General features: G+C 37.3%; 1 protein-coding gene across 2 annotated transcripts in view; it reads left to right on the top strand.

Moving 5' to 3' along the window:
* Nucleotides 1–24,196, top strand: part of FNIP1 (folliculin interacting protein 1) — a 172,092-nt gene that overhangs the window by 106,262 nt on the left and 41,634 nt on the right. The window contains exons 3-10 of one of the 2 annotated variants that reach the window (XM_049872982.1): nt 5,961–6,095; nt 10,513–10,613; nt 11,063–11,137; nt 12,459–12,550; nt 19,561–19,644; nt 20,935–21,006; nt 21,621–21,756; nt 22,248–22,449. In XM_049872982.1, coding sequence (XP_049728939.1) covers nt 5,961–6,095; nt 10,513–10,613; nt 11,063–11,137; nt 12,459–12,550; nt 19,561–19,644; nt 20,935–21,006; nt 21,621–21,756; nt 22,248–22,449 — 897 coding nt within the window. The remainder of the gene's footprint in view (nt 1–5,960; nt 6,096–10,512; nt 10,614–11,062; nt 11,138–12,458; nt 12,551–19,560; nt 19,645–20,934; nt 21,007–21,620; nt 21,757–22,247; nt 22,450–24,196) is intronic. The other variant, XM_049872992.1, reaches the window with a different exon arrangement.

Here is a 24,196-nt window from a genome sequence, read left to right on the forward strand (position 1 = left end):
GAAGATTTTTATCAGCTGCTGCAGTCTGAAATTGATCGAACATGCAATCAAGATGCATTGATAATCACTGGCAATTGGAATGCGAAAGTTGGAAACAAAGAAGAAGGATCTGTAGTTGGAAAATACGGCTTTGGTGATAGAAACAATGCCAGAGATCAAATGATAGAATTTTGCAAGACCTATGACTTCTTCATTGCAAATACCTTCTTTCACCAACATAAACGGCGACTATACACATGGACCTCACTAGATGGAACACACAGAAATCAAATTGACTACATCTGTGGAACGAGACGATGGAAAACCTCAACATCATCAGTCAGAACAAGGCCAGGTCTGGCTGTGGAACAGACCATCAATTGCTCATATGCAGGTTCAAGCTGAAACTGAAGAAAATCAGAGCAAGTCCACGAGAGCCAAAATATGACCGTGAGTATATCCCACCTGAGTTTAGAGACCATCTGAAGAATAGATTTGACACATTGAACACTAGTGACCAAAGACCAGATGAGTTGTGGAATGACATCAAGGATATCATCCATGAAGAAAGCAAGAGGTCATTGAAAAGACAGGAAAGAAAGAAAACACCAAGATGGATGTCAGAGAAGAGTCTGAAACTTGCTCTCGAACGTCGAGCAGCTAAAGCAAAAGGAAGAATTGATGAAGGAAAAAAACTGAACAGAACATTTCAAAAGGTGTCTCGAGAAGACAAAGTAAAGTAGTATAATGACATGTGCAAAGAGCTGGAGATGGAAAACCAAAAGGGAAGAACACACTCAGCGTTTCTCAAGCTGAAGGAACTGAAGAAAAAATTCAAGCCTCAAGTTGCAGTAGTGAAGGATTCTATGGGGAAAATATTGAACGACCCAGGAAACATCAAAAGAAGATGGAAGGAATACACAGAGCCATTGTACCAAAAAGAATTAGTCGATGTTCAACCATTTCAAGAGGTGGCATATGATCAGGAACTGATGGTACTGAAGGAAGAACTCCAAGCTGCCCTGAGGCATTGGCGAAAAACAAGGCTCCAGGAATTAATGGAATATCAATTGAGATGTTTCAACAAACAGATGCAGTGCTGGAGGTGCGCACTCGTCTATGCCAAGAGATATGGAAGACAGCTTCCTGGCCAACTAACTGGAAGAGATCCATATTTATGCCTATTTCCAAGAAAGTTGATCCAACCGAATATGGAAATTATAGAACAATATCATTAATATCACAGGCAAGCAAAATTCTGCTGAAGATCATTCAAAAACGGCTGCAGCAGTGTATCGACAGGGAACTGCCAGAAATTCAGGCCGGATTCAGAAGAGGATGTGGAACCAGGGCTATCATTGCTGATGTCAAATGGATCCTGGCTGAAAACAGAGACTGCCGGAAGGATGTTTACCTGTGTTTTATTGACTATGCAGAGGCATTCCACTGTGTGGATCATAACAAATTATGGGTAATATTGCAAAGAATGGGAATTCCAGAACACTTAATTGTGCTCGTGAGGAACCTTTACATAGATCAGGAGGCAGTTGTTTCGACAGAACAAGGGGATACTGATTGATTTAAAGTCAGGAAAGGTGTGTGTCAGGGTTGTATTCTTTCACCATACCTATTCAATCTGTATGCTGAGCAAATAATCCGAGAAGCTGGGCTATATGAGGAAAAACGGAGCATCAAGATTGGAGGAACACTCATTAACAACCTGCATTACGCAGATGACACAACCTTGCTTGCTGAAAGTGAAGAGGACTTGAAGCACTTCCTAATGAAGATCAAAGACCACAGCCTTCAGTATGGATTACACCTCCTCAGCATAAAGAAAACAAAAATCCTCACAACTGGACCAATGGGCAGCATCATGATAAACGGAGGAAAGATTGAAGTTGAGGAGGATTTCATTTTACTTGGGTGCACAATCAACAGCCATGGAAGCAGCAGTCAAGAAATGAAAGGATGCATGGCATTGTATAAATCTGCTTCAAAAGACCTCTTTAAAGTGTTGAGCAAAGATGTCACCTTGAAGGCTAAGATGTGCCTGACACAAGTCATGGTATTTTTAATCGCATCATATGGATGTGAAAGCTGGACAATGAATAAGGAAGATCGAAGAAGAATTGACGCCTTTGAATTGTGGTGTTGGCGAAGAATATTGAATATACCATGGACTGCCAAAAGAATGAACAAATCTATCTTGGAAGAAGTACAACCAGAATGTTCCTTAGAGGCAAGGATGTTGAGACTGCGTCTTATATACTTTGGACATGTCAGGAGGGATCAGTCCCTGGAGAAGGACATCATGCTTGGCAGAGTACAGGGTCAGTGGAAAGGAGGAAGACCCTCAATGAGGTGGATTGACACAGTGGCTGCAGCAATGAGCTCAAGCATAACAATGATTGTAAGGATGGTTCAGGACCAGGCAGTGTTTTGTTCTGTTATGCATAGGGTCGCCACGAGTTGAAACCGACTTGATGGCACTTAAGAACAACAACAGCAAATTAGCGTTTAGAGAGGTTAAGTAACTTGCTCAACAAGCCAGGATGTAAATTGAGGTCTCTTTAGTCCTAAAGCTCTAGTTCTTTTTACCTTGCCATGTTGTCTGCTTAATTTTTGGTTAGAGACGATTTTGGAATTACCAAATGCCCTCTTTTATAGCAGTTTTGATGATGATCACAACCATAAAACAATTAGTCTTCAAAAAATTGTGATTTCAGTCAGACTCTTGCTTCTTCTGAAAGCCTGCCTGTTGCTTGGAATAATGGACACACTGTAACTGTGAAGCATTGGGATACTTTTAGGAGTATCACAGACCATGGTGGATTGTTAATTTGGTAGTTGAGAGCAATGAAAGCTCTAGGAGTCTTTTGAGGAGGGGAAGAAGAGAAAGAGAAATAAAGAGAAAGAAATATACACTTTTCTTCCATGATAGTCTGCACAGACTTCTGTTTCTAAGCTCAGTGCTTGTTAAAATTTTAACTGGTGAGCACATGAATACATACATACATGTAAATATATGTGTATATATGTGTGTGTTTGTGTGTATATGTATATATATGAACATAAAAACCTCATTTGCATTTCTCTTCTATCCCTATATCTCTCCTCAGAAAGATAGTTTTTTCATAAAAATTTTTTTTTTTAAATTGTGCTTCAAGTGAAGGTTTACAATTCAAGTCAGTTTCTCGTACAAAAACTTCAACACATATTGTTATGTAACCCTAGTTGCTGTCCCTACAGTGTGACAACACATTCCGTCTCTCCACTCTGTATTTCCTGTGTCCATTCAACCAGCTCCTGTCCCCTCTGCCTTCTCATCTCACCTCCAGACAAGGAGCTGCCAACATTGCTTAATGTATCTACTTGAGTTAAGAAGCACACGCCTCACCAGTATCATTTTATGTCTTATAGTTCAGTGTAATCTTTGTCTGAAGTGTTGGCTTCCAGGGTGGTTTTAGTTTTGGGCTAACAGAGTCCAGGGGCCATGACCTCTGGGGTCCCTGCAGCCTCAGTCAGACCATTAGGCCTGGTCTTTTTACTAGAGTTTGAGGTCTGCATCCCACTTTTCTCCTACTTCGTCAGGGATTCTCTGTTCTGTTCCCTGTCAAGGTACTCATTGGTTATAGCCAGTCACCATCTAGTTCTGGTCTCAGGCTGATGGAGTCTCTGGTTAACGTGGCCCTTTCTTTCTCTTGGGTTGATATTTTCCTTGTGTCTTTGGTGTTCTTCATTCTCCATTGCTCCAGGTGGATTGAGACCAATCGTTGCATCTTAGATGGCGGCTTGCTAGGTTTTAAGACCCCAGATGCCAATCACCAAAGTAGAATGCAGAACATTTTCTTAATATACTTTGTTATGCCAGTTGACCTAGATGCCCCCTGAAACCATGGTCCCCAGACCTCCACCTCTGCTACTCTGGTCATATTTAGGAAACTTTTTAGCTTTTGGATTAGTCTAGTTGTGCTGACTTCCCCCGTATTGTGTGTTGTCCTTCCCTTCACCTACAGCAATTCTTGTCTACTGTCTAATTAGTGAATATTCCTTTCCTTCTCTCCCTGCCCACCCTTGTAACCATGAAAGAATGTCTTCTTCTTTGTTTAAACCTTTTCTTGAGTTCTTCTAATAGTGGTCTCATACAATATTTGTCCTTTTGTGATGGACTAATTTCACTCAGCATAATGCCTTCCAGATTCTTCCATGTTATGAGATATTTCACGGATTCATTGTTGTTATTTATCTCTGCATAGTATTCCATTGTGTGAATATACCATAATTTGTTTATCCATTCATCCGTTGATGGGCGCCTGGGTTGTTTCATCTTTTTGCTATTGTGGACAGTGCTGCAGTGAACATGGGTGTACATATATCTATTTGTGTAAAGACTCTTATTTCTCTAGAATGTATACCAAGGAATGGTATTGCTGAATTATATGGTAGTTCTATTTCTAGCTTTCTAAGGAAGCGCCAAATCGATGTCCAAAGTGGTTGTACCGTTTTAGATTCCCACCAGCAGTTTATAAGTGTTTTGGTCTCTCCACAACCTCTCCAACATTTATTATTTTGTGTGTTGGGGTGTGAAGGCATCTCATTGTAGTTTTGATTTGCATTTCTCTAATGGTTAATGATTGTGAGCATTTCCTCATGTATCTGTTGGCCACTTGAATGTCTTCTTTGGTGAAGTGCCTGTTCATATCTGTCTTAGGCTGGGTTCTCTAGAGAAGCAAAACCAGTAAGAGAAGCAAAACCAGTAATGTGTATAAATATATGTACAAAGATTTATACTAAGGAAACAGCTCACGCAATTGGAGGGATTAGAATGTCCAGAGTCCCTGGATCAAGATAGAGTCCTATCCCAATTCATGGAGCCTCGGAAGCTGGTGAACCCCAGGTGACCAGGTGAGAGAACAGGGATCCCACTCACAGGTTGTGCCAGTTGAGGAATCCCCAAGGTCAGCAGGCAAAACCGCAAGGTTTCTCCTGAGTCACCTGCAGGGGCTGGCAAATCCAAGACAGGTAGGTTGAGGAGCAGGACTCTTGCTCGCAGGCCGTGAAAGATCGGTGAATCCCGACATGGACAGGTAAGCTGCTAGCTCGAGTCCCAAGAACCAGAGGTCAGACAAGAGACAGCTGCTGGACCCAGAACAAACCAACAACGTTTTCAAGGCAAGCCGGAAAAGGAAGTAGATGGCAGAAGGTGGAGAGATGAAGGCTAAGGGAGTGGTGAGCCAACCCAGGCCCCACCCCCGGCCGGTACCGCTCAGCAGATTGCATGCATCATGGGGGTGATCACATACCAGATTTCAACAGGAAGATGATTACAACATTATACAACACCCAAAACGCTGAGAATCATGGCCTAGCCAAGTTGACACACAGTCTTTACCATCACAATATTCTTTGCCCATTTTTTAATTGGATTGTCTTTTTGTTGTTGAGGTTTTGCAGTATCTTGTAGATTTTAGAGATAAAACTGTTATATTTATTAACTTGTAATGAGCCTATTCTTATTTTTAAATTAATAAATATTTGTAATTTTTCTCAGTTTTAATTTCTAATATGGGAAAATATCGATAAGTATTACCTATATAAACAAAACATCTTTGGTGTCCTGAATAACTTTTAAGAGCATAAAAGGGTTTTGAAACTGAAGAATTTGAAAATTGCCACAGTGTATTATTAAGTTATCAGCAATGCATATTGTGTGGGCTATAGCAATATAGAAAAATTCCCATGATGTAGTAATGTTGGTGAGAAAACAAAGTATGAGCATGGTAAATATTGTTACAATTACAAAACAAAGACTAGAAAAAAGGACTGGCGAAAATACAGTAAAATTTAAGTGTTCATTGTATTACGGTTATATTATTTTGAGTGATTTCAACTCTTCCAAGGATTTTTATACTGTGATTAAACTTGCATATGGTAAAAAATGTATTAAACTAAAAATGGAAATAATGTCTGTATTTCAGAAACTCTGCAGTGATGCTCAAGTCAAAGTCTTTGGGAAATGCTGCCAACTAAAACCTGGAGGAGACAGTTCTTCCTCTTTGGATAGTTCTCTGACTTTGTCTTCTGACATAAAAGACCAGTGTCCTAAGTACCAGGTAAGATTGCTGGTCTCATTTACTTATTCTTTGATTCACAAATATTTTTGCACATGAATGATGTGTTAGACATCATCCTAGGGACTGGAGATGTACAGGAACTAGTCCTTGCCCTCCTGGAGCTCACATTGTAGCTGGTGAGATGGATAATTTAACAAGCTTAATGAAACTTCTTAAATCTTAGGATTGGGGAAGTACAGAGGACTATAGACTTAGTTAGCAGGGGTATTTTTTCCTCCTTTTATTTCCTAAACTAGAATATTCCTAGAATAGTATTTCTTATTTTACATACCTTTTAATTATTGCAGTTTGAAACAAATATAAAATAATAATACAGTCTAACTATATAATATAAAATTAAGTATGATTGAAAGTATGTGCAATCAGAAATACACACTTTCATTTTTCAACAGTAATGTAACTCTTCTTTTATGATACAGAATTGAACAAATCAGTTACTACATAGAAACTTCTCCATAAACTTGTTACATTTTGCATAAGATTAGTCTTTGGTTTCAAACTAAGAAAAGGTCACCTGATGGGAATCTACTAGTGTCATCCAAGCCTGCATGAATCACAAGCATTTTATATTTAGCAGTACCAAAATAGAATCCTGGTCTTTTAAATTACTTGTATTGAAGTAATTATGTTTTGATGGAAATTGATCCTTTTACGTTATCAATGGGACAGCTTGGTGGCACAGTGGTTAAAGCACTCAGCTGCTAACAAAAAGTTTGGCAATTCAAACCCACCAGCTGCTCTTCAGGAGAACGATGTGGCACTTTGCTTCTGTAAAGATTTACAGCTTTGGAAACTTTATAGGGCAGTTCTACCCTGTCCTATAGGATTTCTATGAGTCTTAATCGACTCTGCAGTGGTGAGTTTGGTTTTGGTTTTTATCTTATCAGTGAGACAGTATATGTGAAAGGACTCTGAAATTATTAAAATACCCATGTTAAGGAGGTTTTACATATTTTCCCCTGTTGGCCTCTACTCCTCTACCTTAGGCATATTGTAACAAGTTCCTAATAGTACTATTAGGAGTTCTGGTGGCACAGTGGTTAAGTGTTCAACTGCTAACTTAAAGGTCATTGCTTTGAACCCACCAGCTGCTGTTCAGGAAAAAGATGTGGCAGTCTGCTTCTGTAAAGATTACAGCCTTAGAAACCCTATGGGGCAGCTCTACTCCATCCTGTAGGGCTGCTGTGAGTTGGAATAGACAGTGCGGAAACGGGTTTTAATAGTGCTATGCCGTGTAACATCATAGTGACTTGTGCTAATTTGCATAATTCGGGAGGTTTTCTAATTTGATAAATTGTGCAGGGTTGCCTTTCTTCTTTATATTATGCAGTTAAAAATGAGTATCAACAGACTAATCCACAGTGTTTAAGAGCTTGGCTGCTAACCAAGAGGTTGGCAGTTTGAATCCACCTGTGTGGGAGACAGATGTGGCAGTCTGCTTCTGTAAAGATTACAGCTTTGGAAACCCTATGGGACAATTCTGCTCTGTGCTGTAGGGTTGCCATGAGTCAGAATCAACTCCATGGCAACAGGTTTTTTAATCCACATTGTAGAAGCCCAGAAGCATTGAGTGATTGTAATCCCATTTTGCATCAGAATCCCTAGAGGTTTTGTTTTTTAGACTAGACTTTCAGGTCATGTGCCCATATATTCTGATAGTAGGTTTAGTATAGTCCTGGCAACCTGCTTTTTATTTATTTATTTATTTGGCAAGAATTATTAAGAGTTGAATTATTGTAGCATAGTTCACTACATTTAACCCCAAAACCCATTGCTGTCGAGTTGATTCCGATTCATAGTGACCGTATAGGACAAAGTAGAACTGCCCCATAGGGTTTCCAAGGACTGCCTGCTAGATTCGAACTGCCGACCTTTTGGTTAGCAGCCCTAGCTCTTAACCACTGCGCCACCAGGGTTTCCTCCCTACACTTGATAAAATGTGATTTCAGTAGCACTAACATTATCTTTGATTTATACAGATGATTAGCTTCCAGCAATCAGTACTTGCAAAGAATAGATGTTTTAAACAAGATTTTTTTTAAAAAAAGAGCAAAGATAATACCAAAAAATAATTGCCATGGAGTTGATTCCAACTCCTGTCAACCTTGTGTGTTAAAGAGTAAAACTGCTCCTTAGGGTTTTTTGGTTGTAGTCTTTAGGGAAGCAGATCACTGGACCTTTCTTGTGTGGTGCTGCTGGGTGGATATGAAGCACCAACCTTTTGGTTATCAGCCAGTAGCAAACCATTTGTGCCGCTCAGGGACCTAAAATAATAAATGGCAGTCTTTTGATTGATAACCTTCATTGTTGTTTAGGCCACATTAAAATACATAACATGCCAGTGACATTCATAATAACTATTTGGCATACATTAGAGCAGATGAAGAGATACTATAAAAGCAAATTATATGGTCTCATAAAATTTAAACAGCAATTTTTTACTGTATTTTGCTTTCTCGGGATTACGTTCCTTTTTATAGTAGTAAAATCCATAAATTTTTTGAGACTTAAATTTATATAGCTTGCTTAATATAAGAAATAATATTTTTAGTTAAAATAAAATTGGACCTAAATAACTTTTATAGCAAAACTGAGCTCATAAAGGAAGGCTCTCATCTCTTTCATTAGCCAAAAGTAATTTAGGTTGCCATATAAGATTTTATTAAGTACTACTTGATTATTTAAAAAATTATTCAACTCTGTTTTAAAATTTCGTTCTTGGCACTGAAACGTCTATGCATGAAATAGAAATTTGATTTTAACTACACCCCCAGGAATAGATGGTTTGTTTCTTCTCAGTAACCTAAGTATATCAGATATGATTTTTTCCTTAAAAATTTGTGCCTTTATTAAAACAAAATTAAGAATACAGCACAGAGAGAAGGGGGGAAAAAAACCCTAATATGTGAATGAATATATAATAATATAGAAATCATTGTATATAATAAAATGTATTGCTATTTCAAAATGTGTTTTTTAAGAAAGGTGAAAAAAATTAAATATACAGATTTTTTCTACCCAGGGTATTGGAAGATTCAAGACTGTAAACAAGCAAAAGTAGTAAAAGAATCACACGTTAAAAAAAAATAGTGCGCAGATACATTCCTTGGTCTCCAGTTATAAAATGAGAATCCTTATCATTTTACTGTCACCATCAGAAAAATCTTCTAAATATTTTAGGAAACTTGTGATTCTTGATTTTCTCTGATGGAATGGTTCAGTTAAATTTGTAAATAATCCTTATGTACTATCTTTGACGTTATTCAGATGATCTTTTTCCATGGTTGTCTTATTATACAAGTACATCAGTTAGGAATTATATTGGAAAGTCTAAAACAGTAGCTGAAACAAATTAGGGATTATTTTCTCACATAAGTCCAGAGGTAGGTCTGATATATGGGCTTCAAGATGCCCTCAGGGGCCAAGCCTCCCCTTACCTTTTTACTTAGCCAGAGTTAGTATGTACTTACTTGTTGCCTTCTGGTCATAATAGGCATTTGCATCTTCAGTGACTTATACCTCATTGACCAGGCCTGTATCAAATGCATATAAATAGGGTAGTTCTGAAAATTGCTACCCATCAGTTGGTCTTTTTGAGCATAGAAACCAACTCTAAATTCACCAGCTTTGAGGGAGGCTTTGAAATGCGTTTTTTTTTTCAGCTGGGTACACTGTTGCCCTGAACATGTCAAAAAATAAGAAATACAGAAAGATACTTGATAGCCAATTAGTGATGTTTGCCATAGCATCTAAATAGGTACCAAATGGATGAGTTCAATTTTTAGCTATTTTCTGACTCCTATGAGGACAGTTAAAGAATAGTGGAAAGGAGTAACTTTTTGATCAAGAGTTCTTTGAAAACAAGACCTTCTAATGTTTCAAATACAGTTTTTTTTTTAAAAAAAAAAAGAAAAATAGATACAAATTGATTATCCCTTTTGTGAATGTTGCTTTTGCATAATAGGAGTTATGAAAATTATTTTTCTGCTTAATCAGGGACTTCTGTTTTAGTTACCTATCCTAGAAAAACATTTACATACACAGAAGATGTGGTTAAGAATGTTCATTTGGTACACTATTTGTAGTAGCAAAAACCTGGATGTGCCCTAAATGCTCACTAGTAAAGGGGAATTGACTTGATAAACTGCTATTTTCATACTATGTAGCTCTTAAAAGGAATGAGCTGTGTATAACAGTGTGGTTAGATCTGCAAGGCATACTGTAAAATGAATAAAATCGAGGTGAGGAACAGTATATACAATGCAGAATTGCTTTTTTAAAAAATACTCTACATAAGTAGCTATAGCACACAAATTTTTAATTAATATTAACATTTGAAATAGTCACAACGTTTTAAAATTTTTTTTTTTTCTTTAACATTTTGGTTATTGTTTAGGGTTCTCGGTGCTCTTCTGATGCCAATATGCTTGGAGAGATGATGTTTGGCTCAGTAGCAATGAGCTACAAGGGATCTACCCTAAAAATTCATCAGATCCGGTGAGTTTTCTGATTTTTTTTTTTCTTTAATGAATTCAATTTCAGAATTTTCAATTTCATTGAAGATGAGAGGATTTCATATGATTTTCACTTAGGTTGAGTATCTCAGATACTCAATTTATGATGTTCTATGGGCTTAATGGAGCCCTGGGGGAGCGGTGGTTAAGTGTTTGGCTGCTAACCAAAAGGTAGGCAATTCCAATCCACTAGCAGCTCCTTGGAAAGCCTATGGTGCGGGCAGTTCTGCTGTGTCCTGTGGGTTTGCTGTGAGTCGGAATTGACTCAACAGCAATGGGTTTGGTTTTGCTTTTATGGGTTTAATGCTATTTCATGACTGTCGTACCTAAACTGTGAAATCTCTCTGGCTTATAAATTTTTATTTATAATAAATCAAAAAGTCATTGTATTTTAGTTTTGATCTCTCTCTGTTCCTCTCTTTCTCTTCATAGTTCCCCTCCACAGCTTATGCTTAGCAAAGTTTTTACTGCGCGGACTGGCAGCAGTATCTGTGGAAGTCTCAATACGTAAGTGCTTATGGATGCAGGGGGAATGGATTATTTAAGATGTGCAGTTTACAAATACTAACAAACTGCTCTCAGGATTGCAGGGTAAATTCAGAGAGTCTTCTTTTCCCTTAAATTTAAAAATTCATGGAGGCCAGGTTGCATCCTCATTTGAGTTTAGTTGAAGGAACAGGAAATGTGGTTTTTGTTTCTCTAATTTACTAGAATTCATATCTAGAAGTAAAATTTCGAATGCATTTCTATCAGAGGTTGACAGGCTGATTTTCAGTTTTGCAGTGCCGTGCTGAGTTAGTATCTGTAGGTTGTACTCTTCAGTTTTCAGATTCCCTGAAGAATTAACCCTACTGAAAAGAGTTGCCTAGGTCAGCCATATGGTGGGGCACAGTTATTACAGGCTGTTAATGTCAAGATTAGAAGAACAAAGCCTAAACAAGGTCAGACCTGGTGACAGTCGTGGGCCATGTGCCAGAATCTAATAAATGAAGGACTGGGGTTCAGTCAGTAGGAAGTGGATACCAGAGATGGATTCTGTAAGTGCTAAATCAGAACAGGGCTCCTTGGAGAGCCAGAATCTCCAATGGTAACCCAGGGTCAGAATTATCAGGAGGATTTTTTTTTATCAAGATTGCTACTCTAGACAAGAGGAATTCTCTTGAACCTCTGTAAATTGTAAATGGTGTAAAAAGATTTCTCTTCTAAGCAGTTTTAATAGCTAAGTTTCTAGTACCCATATCCCTTTTGGATATCCTGGTGGTGTGGTGGTCAAGTGCTATGGCTGCTAACCAAGAAGGTTGGCAGTTCAAATCCACCGGGCGCTCCTTGGAAACTCTATGGGGCAGTTCTACTCTCTCCTATAGGGTCGCTATGAGTCGGAATCGACTCAATGGCAATAGGTTTGGGTTTTTTTTTGGTAGCTCTTTTTTTTTTTTTTTTTTTAATTTTAGGAAAGCAGGAAAAGGAGAGATGGTCTTTAAAATTTCATGGACACTAAAGAAAGACACCTTAAGGCCTAAAAAGCTAATTTTGGAGAGTTTGATACTAAAGTAGAAGTTATATATCCTAGGTTAGAATCACTGATTTTAGCTATAGTTAACTTGGCTTATTCATCTTTTGTAAATTCTAATCTAGTTTCTAATCCTAAAATCTCTAGAAAGGACACTTTGTAATAAAAACATGAAGTATTTCAATTTTTGCTATTGTGAATTATTTACTAAAAGAAGTAATACAAGCAGATTCTTATGTGTAGATATCATGGATTGAATTATGTCTCTCAAAAAAATCAATTTGGAATTTACTGATTTGTTTTTCTCCCCTTTCATAGGCTGCAAGACAGTCTTGAATTCATCAATCAGGACAATAATACATTAAAGGCTGATAATAACACTGTCATTAATGGACTACTTGGGAATATAGGTAAATGGTTCCTTTGGTTTTATAAGTTGTAAAAGTGTTAAGAGTATAAAAAGTATTTGAAATTATTTCTTACTAAGGCAAATCTGTTATAAGACCAAAGAGGTTAAAATACCAGAAGTGGAAAAGGCACTTAAATTGCAAGTATGTATAGCATTCGTGTTATCTGGAAAATGTTTTTTTCGTATATTTGAACATAGTATTTATTTTGTGTCTGAAAAAAGAACTGTTGGGGATTTATCTAATTTGTCTTATTTTTTGATTTTGTCTTTTTACTTTTTTTTTTTTAAAGATAATACTATTGATATGGAAAGCCCTTACTAGCTCTCTTGAACATTTTGGCTGAGTAAGACTGTTGTTACACTTTCTCCTTCCTTTCTTGCCTAACTATAAAACCATTTTAAAATGGTGCCAATTCAGATGAGCAGATACTCGGATTTGATGGTCCATATATATATGTATATATATATATGTATATATGTATTATTTTTTTTAATATTTTATATATATATATAATATTAATAGAATAACAGCTTATTTAGTAGTTTGGTTAGCTGATTGTTGTTGTTTAACATTTGTAAGTGATAAACTGTTTGTAAAATTTTTGGTGATTTGTTTATTCTTGAAATCTCAACTAAATTGCCATTCACTCTGTTTCCAGTGTGGAAAGACCTGTAGTATCAGAGAGCAAACAGCAGTTAAGAACAGTATGAATATTTCTCTCATTCCCTGGTTTGCAAGAACTTATATTTTTAATTAATTTTAATAAATACGTATTGGGTATGTGAATTACTAGAAAGCATAGATTTTCTTTCAGCTCTAGCAGTGTAACATTCTGTTAATTACTTTTTATAATTTGTGTTCATTCAAATGAGCAACCATTATTAAGTACCTATTTTTTTATGGAGAAAGGAATCCCTATATAGTACAAACGGTTAACTAACTGAAAGGTTGGAAGTTCAAGTCTACCTAGCAGCTCCTCAAAAGAAAGACCTGGTGATCTTCTTTTTAAAAAATCAGCAGTTGAAAACCCTGTGGAGCACAGTTCTACTCTGAGAACACATGGGGTCACCATGAGTCATAACCGAGTCAACAACAACTGGTTTGTTTGTTTTTATACTATGGGGTAATCACAGTGTGGTGCAGTGGTTAAGCAGTTGGCTGCTTAATCAAAAAGTCAGCGATTCAAACTCACCAGCCGCTCTGGCTCTGTGGAATAAAGATGTGGCAGTCTGCTTCTCTAAAAATCACAGCCTTGGAAACCCTATAGGGCAGTTCTGATCTGTCCTAAGTGATCTCTGTGAGTCGGAATCAACTCAGTGGCAGTGGATTAAGTTTCACATGGGTTAATCACAGTGTCAGGCATGTATTTTATAAAGTGGATATGTATTTTATAGAAAAATAAAAGTTCTGCTTTTTCTTAGCTAAGTTGATTAATTGCTTCTTTGATTTTAATAAAAAATGTGACAAAGCAATAATTGAATTTTTTTTTTGTTTATATTTTGACACTTTACAAAGTTCAGAGGACTTATTAAAAGCTGTTCATTTTAGTAATACAAATTCCTTATCTTTTATAAAGGTAAATTACACTAGAGAGGCTAAATATACTCATTGTTTCTATTTTAATATAGCATAGAAAATTCATTTAACAGAATACAGACTTTAAATAATGAACAGCTTTTATTTGCATACTTTTAATTGTGAATCAAGGATATTCAAGCACCGTTTCTTTTTTTTTTTGTGCTTTAGGTAAAAGTTACAAATCAAGTCCGTCTCTCATGCAAAAAGTTATACACACCTTGCCGTGTCCTCCAACTGCTTTCCTCTTAATGAGACAGCATATTCCTCCATTCTACCTTGTATTCCCCATGTCCATTCAACCAGCTCCTGTCCCCCTCTTCCTTCTCATCTCGCCACCAGGGAGGAGCTGCCCACATAGTCTCAAGTGTCTACTTGAGCCAGGAAGTTCACTCCTCACCAGTATCGTTGCTTGTGTTATAGTCCAGGCCAATGCCTGTCTATAGAGTTGGCTTTGAGAATAGTTCCAGTCTTGGGCTAACAAAGGGTCCAGGGACCATGACTGTCTGAGTCCCTCCGGTCTCAGTCAGACCATTAAGCCTGGTCTTTTTATGAGAATTTGAGATCTGCATCCCAGTGTTCTGCTCCATTAGGGGCTGAGCATCATTTCTTACTGTATTTAAATTTCCAATCATTCAGTCCGCAAATACTTATTAAGCACCTGTAATATGCCAAGCTCCCCGCCCAGGCCGTGAGGATACAGTGGTGAGCCATACACAGTTTTTGCTTTAACAGATTTATAGTTAGTGTCAGTCAGACAAGTAATATAACAATTATGGTATACTGTAGTGAGTTCTTGGACAGGGTTAAGAGCAGAGTATGGTGGAAATGCGGAATACCTGATAAAGTTTTAGAGAGTCAGGAAAGGCTTTCTAGAGGAAGTCAGGCCTAAGTTTGAAGGATTAGTCAAATGATTGAAAAAAGAAGTGTTTCAGGTAGAAACAGCAGCATGTGCAAAGACCCAGGGGTAAGAGATTATAGAGTGTGCAAAGAATAAATATATAGTGTAGATGGAGCAGAGTAGAAATAAAGAAGGCAAAAAGAAGTGAGCAGAAGCCAGATCACAAAGAGCATTATGGGCCATGCTTTGAACAGCTGGGTAGCAGTGAACATGTATTAGGGTGGGTCTTCTGAGAAATAGGCACCAAGACAGGATTAAATGTTAAAAGATTTTATTAGGAAAACCAACTGCATGAGAGAAAATGGGGAGGGAGCTGGGAAAGAGCCCTCAGATTGTGATGCTGTCCCCGAATGAGAGAGAGAGAGCATAGAATGTTGGGTGGAAGTGTCCCAACCTGCCATGCAGTACAAGAAAGGTTTGGCAAAGCCATTGGGAGTCTTTGAGCCAAAGTTGGTTGTCAAAGATGTTGCATGTCTCCCAGCAATGCTCCTGCCTTAGTATACCTGCCGTGTTCAGTCATTGGCTGGGAGTAGCCCATGGGATGTGTGGCTTGTCACAAACATCTCAGTGGTCAGAGTACTATGGCTGGGGTCATTGGCCAATTTATTCCTTATTGTTGGAAATCTTAATAGGTTCATTCTCAGGACCACTACTGAAAAGCACGTAGCAGTGTGACCAGATCAGATTTTTATCTGCAAAAGAATATTCCAACTGCAATGAGAATGGATTCAAGGGAGGTGGTGAGAATGAGGAAAGACCTATGTATTAGAAGGCTCATCATGGTAATCCAGTGACAGATAATGGTGACCTAGATTAGGATCGTGTCAGTGAGGCTAGAGAATTGTTGAGAGGAACATTAAAGAAAAGTAGATAGGACTTGTTAATTGAATAGAAGAGGTGAGGGGAAAGGGGGAGTTAACGGATGGCCCTCTGCTATCTGGTTGTGTAATATGGATATTATTGGTGCTATTCACTGAGAGGAACAGAAGAAATTAGAACTGATAATTTTAGATTTAGGTATGTGAAATTGGAAGTATCAATTGGACATCCAAATGGAGTCATTCATTACAGTTAGATAAGTGTATTATAGTGGTAGTTGCTGTAAGATAAAAACAAATATATAATGATTTAAACAAAAGAGAAATTTTTAATCACTCATATAAGGTCCAAAAGGGTGTTCCTGATTGATGGACAGATTTCTTCCAAGCAGTGTTTTAGAGGTCTAGTCTCCTTCCTTCTTCAGGTTCTGCCATCTTCAACATGTAGCCTCCAAGGTTGTGCTCAGCTGCATCAAGCCAGTGGATGGGCATTGAGTGTGAACAAGACATGTCCACTTCAAAACCACCTCAGCCTGGAGTGACATATATCACTTTTGTTCACATTCCTTTGGTAGTAGCTGATCATATGGCCCTACCTACATATGTGGGGCTGAGAAATACAGCCTCTGGCTGGGCTGCTGCTTCCCAGAGACAACTTTGTATTTTGGAAGGGGGAGCACACCTCTTTGTTAAGTAGTTAGCTGTATCTACCATGAACTTGAGAATCATCAGCACATAAATGATAATTGAAAACACAGGAATGGAGGAGATGACCCAGGAAATGTAAAGAATGGTAAAGAAAGATTGTTGAAGACAGAGCCCTGAGGACAACTGGTTTTAAAGAAGGGGTAGAGGAAGATAAGCACAAAAGGAGATTGAGGGAAACCTATAAGAATGTGGTATCCTAGAAACAGAAAAAAAGTTTTAAGTGGAATATCAAAAAGAAAAAAAAAAAAAACCCCACACCAAACCCATTGTGAGTCAATTATGACTCATAGTGACCCTACAGGACAGAATAGAACTGCCTCATAGGTTTCCAAGGCTGTAATCTTTACAGAAGCAGACTGCCACATCATTTTCTCACACAGCAGCTGGTGATTTTGAACTGCTGACCTTTTGATCGAGCGCTTCAACCACTGTACCATCAGGGCCCCTGAAGTGGAATGTAGGTAGTATCAAATACTGCTGTGAGGTAATCCAAGAAAGATAAACTGCATTAAGCATCAGGAAGGATTTTGGGTGGCCTATAAAAAAAAAAAAAAATTTTTTTTTTTTTAATGTGAGCGGTTTCATTGGAGCACATAGGCTTTGGAGTTGAGGAGAGATTGAGAGGTTAGTTTTTCTCTAATATGCAAACAGTGGTTCTCACATTTTTTTGGTCTTAGGACTCCTTTAAACTCTTAGATATTATTGAGGACCACAAAAAGCTTTTATGTACGTTACATTTATTGATATATACTCTATTAGAAATTAAAACAAAATTTTAAAATCATTATTTATTAATTCCTTAAAAGTAACACTAATAACCCTTTCAGGTTAACAAAAATGGCATATTTTTTAAAATAACTATTGTCTGAGACAAAAAAAAATTTGGTGAGAAGAGTGGCATTGTTTTATATTTTTACAAATTTCTTTTAATGTCTGCCTTAATAGAAGATTAGCCGGATTCTCATATATTCTACATCCGGTCTGTTGTGATATGTTGTTTTGGTTGAAGTAGGTCAAGAAAATGTGGTTTCACACAGACAGATATGAAGGTGGAAAAGGGAGGATTTCACAGACCTCTTGAAAGGGGTCTAGGGATCTCAGGGCCTTTGGGCCACATTTTGGGAATTGCTGAAATAGAATTAAATGTATAGAGGGAAGGTGGGAGAGATTTAAATGTGTTTAAATGATGATGGAAAAAGGAGCTTATAAGGAGGATGAAGTTAAAGATAGAATGAGATTTTTGAAGGAGGAAGAGTTGTGGATCTAGGAAACAGACTAATTAGCTTTAGCAGGGAGGGAGGGCTCTCTCAGGGTATTTTACTGTGGAAGTCCCTAGCACACAGCGAGGCTTTGAATAATGTTACTTGTTATTAGTGTTCAGGCAGGAAGGAGGCAAGGATGGGTGAGAAATCGGGTAAGTTTAGAGGTAGGGTAGTAGGAAAAGGAGAGTTTCCATCTAGTCAGTTATTTTTCCGTGTGTGTATGCCTGCTGTAGGAGACAAAAGTCATATGCTGAGAGTAAGGAAGTGAGTGGGGAAGGAGTATAAAGAGAGTAGATAAGTTTTGAAGTAACTAAGGGGAATTGAAGAAAGACAATTGAGACATGGAAGGATTGCTGCACATGCAGTATAATTATAGAAATCCTTGTTACAGAAAAATGCTAAGTGATTTTGAAAACTACTGTTGTCATTTTTAAAAAACAAAAGCCCTGTCCAGCACAACTAGATGGTGCCAGGCTACCACCACCAACTGATCTGACAGGGATCACAATAGAGGGTCCCAGACAGAGCTGGAGAAAAATGTAGAACAAAACTCTAACTCACAAAAAAAAAAAACAAAAAAAAAAACAGACTTACTGGTCTGACAGAGACTGAAGAAACGCTGAGAGTATGCCCCCCAGACACTCTTTTAACTTATTACTGAAGTCACTCCTGAGGTTTACCCTTGAGCCAAAGATAAGACATGTCCATAAAACAAAACCAGACTCAACTGGCACGCCAGCTCAGGGGCGAGGACAAGAAGGCAGGAAGGGACAGGAAAGCTGGTAGTGGGGAACACAAGGTTGAGGAAGGGGAGAGTGTTGACATGTCTTGGGGTTGGCAACGATTGTCACAAAGCAATATGTGTATTAATCTTTAATAAGAAACTAATCTGCTCTGTAAACTTTCATCTAAAGTACAATAAAAAGAAAATAAGTGAAAGCTCCTTTTCTGCCTTAGGTAAACCTTCTAGATGGTTATTTAGGCTTTCTTGATTAAGCATAACTTTTTTAAGAGGATAACCCAGCTGCTTGGTTACAGGATGTAATGTTGCCCTTTTTGAGTCTTCAGACAGGTGTTACCTTCTCAGGGTCAAGTGTGTGGAAGCCGCTTCTTTTGCACAACTGGGAGTCTGACCCTGAAAGGGTACATTGGCATTCCTGCTTCTGTAGTAACTGACCCCAGGTCTAGGAGCCTGCTTTCTTCCATTACCTTGTGACTTATTATCACCAGCTTAAAAAAGCCAATTTTTATGCCCATTTGTCAAGACCCTTTTCTGTATTCACTCCTTGCTGTATGTTGCATTCTGTTTTCTCAGCCAAGTGCTTGGCTGGTTTTCTCCCTACTGCACTTGCAGGAGAATACTGCAGTCTTCAAACTGACTTTTTAAAAAGAAACATTTATTTGGCAAATGCTTTTTCAAATCTTTAAAACGTTTAGATTAGAAAGGATTGAACGTCTAAAATAACATTTACTTTGTAGAGTGGAAACTTATTTCTATGATTATGTTCATATTTATTAGTAAATGGGCATGAAATTGTTTGATATAAACCACTACCAAAACAGAACCATCTGTTTCAAAAAAAAAAAAGGGGGAAGCCAGCTTGAATTACTCTTATTTAGTTTAAAAGTTTCCATCCATATTTGTTGGTCTGTTCTTGTGCTGCAGTAGCTTACCTTTTATTCCTGACCCATTGTGGCTTCTCTAACAGGCCTCTTTCATGTGTATTTTACATTTTTGCCATGTAGGTCTTTCACAGTTCTGCAGCCCCAGGCGGGCATTCTCTGAGCAGGGTCCGCTCCGCCTGATCAGGAGCGCCTCTTTCTTTGCAGGTTTGCGATGTGCTGTGTGGGTAGATTAGCTGGTGTGCCCCAGTGGCTAGAATCTGTAGTTAAGCTGTGGAAACAAGAGAGTAGATAAATGCAATTGATGAGGGTGTGGTTACAAACAAACAACAAACAAACAAACAACACTGCTTAGGAAGTTTAAGACCTTAATTCCTTTCTGGTGAATATGTTCTCAGAGTTTCCAGAAACTGGGTTATAAATAGAAATGATATTTTCTTGAAATTTTGGTTTTTCATTTCTTATCTCATTGTGCTATAATGATTTTAACATTAGAGTTCTAACCCAAATTTTAGTATGAAAGTTATTCTTTATAATACTAGTTGGATTTTCTTACATGACACTGTCTTGTTTCCATGGCTGAGAGCTTTTGTATCATAGTTCACCAATTGCAGAAAAATTATTCTTGTAAGATTTCTGTCCTACAGTATTCCATAAGAAAGATTATTCTTAGAGCTAAGATTTAGATGAACAAGCACCATTATGTTGCGCTGTAAAAGGCATATATAAGTATATGTGTTTATATGATTAAATTGATGATTGTAGTATATGCGTTCATGCTTTTGTAATCAGGACTCTTAATTATTCTCTGTGTTTTCACACATTTCAGTAGGTTACCTAGCATTGTAACCTTCTGGTGGAAATATATCAGTAGAATGTGAACAAATTTATTCCTCTTGCTTTCAGATTGGTGTCAGTTTAGCCCTTGATTCTTGTTTCAGTTAGTATTTATTTCCTCTACAAATATGAAAAATACGTATTTATTATAGAAAAACTTGAAAATAGGTAAAAATTTGTATTCACCATCTTGTCAACTGGAGATAACTGTATTACTGGGATTATACTATTCAAATAGTTTCCCTAAACTTTTTATTATGGAGGATTTTGAACATACAAAAAAGTAGGCCAAATAGTAGATAGAACATTCATATACCCATCACTTACTCCCAGCAACCAACTGGCTTTTTTTCATTTCATAGTATATTGTGAATATCTTTTTATATCATTGAAAATTCTTCTGAAGTATGAATTTTAGGCACTCCTTCTTTAGATATTATGTCACAGATAATTTTCATCATATCTTATGTCCAAATCTTCAGATAGATTTCAAAGCTTGTTCAACTGAGTAATAGCTCTTGGTGTTGGGTTGGTGTCATGCTGTTGAAAAAAATAAAGGAATGCAATGAAGTGAGCATGATTTAAATTACTATTAAAAGGAGCAACATCAACCTGAATAGTAGTATATTTTGTAGCTGACAGTTTTGTTTTGATTCACAGTTCACAGCAATCCAATGGACATGCCTGGAAGAGAGCTCAGTGAGGACAGAGACAGTGGCATAGCACGTTCTGGTAATGCCAGGTTCATGTAATAATCTAATTTGTTATGAGATCACTGTTGCATTGATTTCTTTTTCAGCCTTACACTTACCATCAAATTTTATGTGCACAGTTTGTTAATATTTGGTATTAACCTTACAAGAGAATTGTGAAAAGAGCAGAGAGAGAGAGAAAGAGAGAGATCGTTTAAGGTCAACATGCTTGTTATTAAAAGTTGAGAGTTGTTTTTTAGTTCCCTGTATCTGGTGGACTGTGGCCTGGAAGAATGTACAATGACCTAGGCATAGCCAGTATAAGAAAAAAGTATTGCTCAGGAAACTGCTTAGAAACCACCTGACTTAATCTCGTGGCCAATGGGATAAAGCCTTATTACAAACATTTTCTTCTGTGGTGGAAGGAATGTCAAAAGGAGGTTGTCTCAGAGACTCTGTTACTATCTGATCTTCCTACTTTGGGACTTTGCTTCAGCAATTTTTTTTTTTTGTGGGAATTTTAAAAGAGGCTTGTTTGTGAAGCAAAATGAAAGGTTTAGTCACTCCACTCTTATTTGTTAAAAACAAACTTTTCATTTATACTCAGTCATTATTGACTTATACATTATACATGTTCTCCGTCTAATTTAACAGCATCTCTCAGCAGCTTGCTTATCACTCCGTTTCCCTCGCCAAACTCCTCGCTTACCCGAAGTTGTGCTAGTAGCTATCAGCGACGTTGGCGACGCAGTCAAACCACGAGTTTGGAAAATGGGGTATTTCCTAGATGGTAAGTTAGAAGTTAAAACAAGATTGCATAGTTCCTTGAACATGATTTTGTAAGTTTTTTTAGAGACTGGACCTGTTTTCTGCATTTGAAGTCTGGAACCGAAAGCTTATGTATTGTACATTTTCCTCCATCTTTGACTTTACTCCTGTAATCAGAAGGAGAGACAAATGGACCATAGAACAGTCAAGAGATTGTACTAGACTCGTCTATAAACCTTGAAATTTAGAAATTTTTAAGCTAACTATGATTGGGATTACATACATTTTTAGTGACTTCTAATTGGACAAAAGTGTTCTGAACTTGACTCTTCAGTAAAATCTCTTACGATAACGTAAACATGAAGGAATAGCCAGTAGATTTCCTAAACAGATATATAATTGTTGAGAATTTTTAGGTTTATTTGATAAAATAGCAGATGACCTTTATCTTGCCTATGTTTAATTGGCAAGAAGATTAAATTACCATTAATTATGTTAACAATTATTTTTAAGGTCAATAGAAGAAAGCTTTAATCTGTCAGATGAAAGCTGTGGCCCTAACCCAGGAATTGTGAGGAAAAAGAAGATTGCAATTGGGGTAATCTTTTCATTATCCAAAGATGAAGATGAAAGTAGCAAATTTAACGAATTCTTTTTTTCACATTTTCCTCTCTTTGAAAGCCACATGAACAAATTAAAGAGTGCAATAGAACAGGTAAGTGGAGTCTTGTTGACTTACTTACACCCCCTGTTTTCTTTTGAATCTTTTTCTCCTTATTAAGCAATATGTTTATTCATTTGGCAGAAAAATTAATAGGCTTTATTCAGGTATCCTACAGACCACTTTGGGAAATGCAAATAGACCAACATTTTTAAGGAGCTTACTGTCTAATAAAAGATCTAAAACCATTCATCCATTTGTTCAGTAAATAAGTATTTCAGGATCTATAATGTGGTAGGTACTGTTCTAACAACTCAAAGTAAGTTGTGAAGGAAAAAAAAATGCTCCTGACCTCATGGGACAGAGGGCGAACAAATGAATATATAATAATCTAGGTAGTAATAAGTACTGTGGAGAAAAATAAAATAGGAAAAGATACATAAGGAATTCTGGTAGAAGGATTGCTATTTTTTATAGGATGTTAGGAAAGCCTCTGATAAAATGACATTTGAGCCAGAGATCTGGAGATAGTCAATAAGCCACAACTATTAGAAGAATGTTCTAGGCTTGGACGAAGGCCCTATCCAGGAATGACCCCGATACTGGAGCAACAGAGATGAAGCCAAAGTGGCTGACTTGGACTGAGAATTAGAGAAGTGTGTAAAATGAGATGAGGTCAGAAAAGTAGCAGGTGACCATATCACATAGGACCTTATAGGAAACCACTGTACTAACACTGACATTTACTCTTAAGAAAGACATGAATCCATTGGAGGGTTCTGAGTAGAGGAATGATATTATTTATGAGGACCACTTTTGCTTCTAGTGAAGAATAGATTTCTGGAGTAAAGATGGATGTTGTAGAAGCAGTTAGTAGGAGACTCTTGCAATAATTCAGGTGAGAGAGAGTAGATATTTGAGCCAGTATAATAATGGAATTGGTGAGAAGTGGTCGGATTCTGGATATATTTTAAAGATAGAGCTAACAGAACAGAACTAGCTGGTGGACTGAATTGGGATGTGAGAGAAAAAGAACAAAGTTGACGCCAAAATTTTTTGCCTGAACAGTTAGAAGGATAGAGTTTCCAATAACTGAAATGGGAATGATTGCAAATGGAACAGGTTTGATCAGGGATGATTAGGAGTTTGAGATGCCTTTTGGACATCCATGTGGATATGTAAGCCTGGAGTTAAGGGGAGAGGTCCAGGCGAATATAATAAATTTGACAGTCATCAGTGTATAGATGGTATTTAAAGCCATGAAACTAGCTGAGATAGAGAAGACAGGGGAGGAGGTTTTAGGCTTGAGTTGTGGAGCATTTCACCAGTTAGAGTTTGAGGAGATGACAAGGAAATAGCAAAGGAAACTGAGAAGGATTTACCATTGAAATAGGAAGAAAAACAGGAGAGGGTAGCTTTTTTGGGAAGCCAAGTCAAAAAAATGTTTCAAGAGGCAAAATGATGAGTTGTGTCAAATGCTGATAGAAAGTGTATATAACACAAATATGTAAAGTAAGAATATTGTGAAATACAAGATGAAACATAAAAAAGGACAGGCAAAATTTCTTGGATGTTCTTTTGGGAAGAAGTTTCATTTAGACTATCTTGAAGGATGTGTAGAGTTTTTTTAAACGTAAAACTTTGAAAATTGGCTACAGCAGAAAAGCAAGAAAAATTGATAACGTTGCCATCCAAAGAGAACTCATTAACATTTTGCTGAAGGTCTTGTCCAGACTTTTTCTATGCATATTGCACTTTTATTTGATTGGGATTATACTATGTCCATACTTTCTGAATTATG

This window comes from Elephas maximus, chromosome 2, assembly GCF_024166365.1.
Source record: "Elephas maximus indicus isolate mEleMax1 chromosome 2, mEleMax1 primary haplotype, whole genome shotgun sequence".
Taxonomy (NCBI): Eukaryota; Metazoa; Chordata; class Mammalia; order Proboscidea; family Elephantidae; genus Elephas; species Elephas maximus.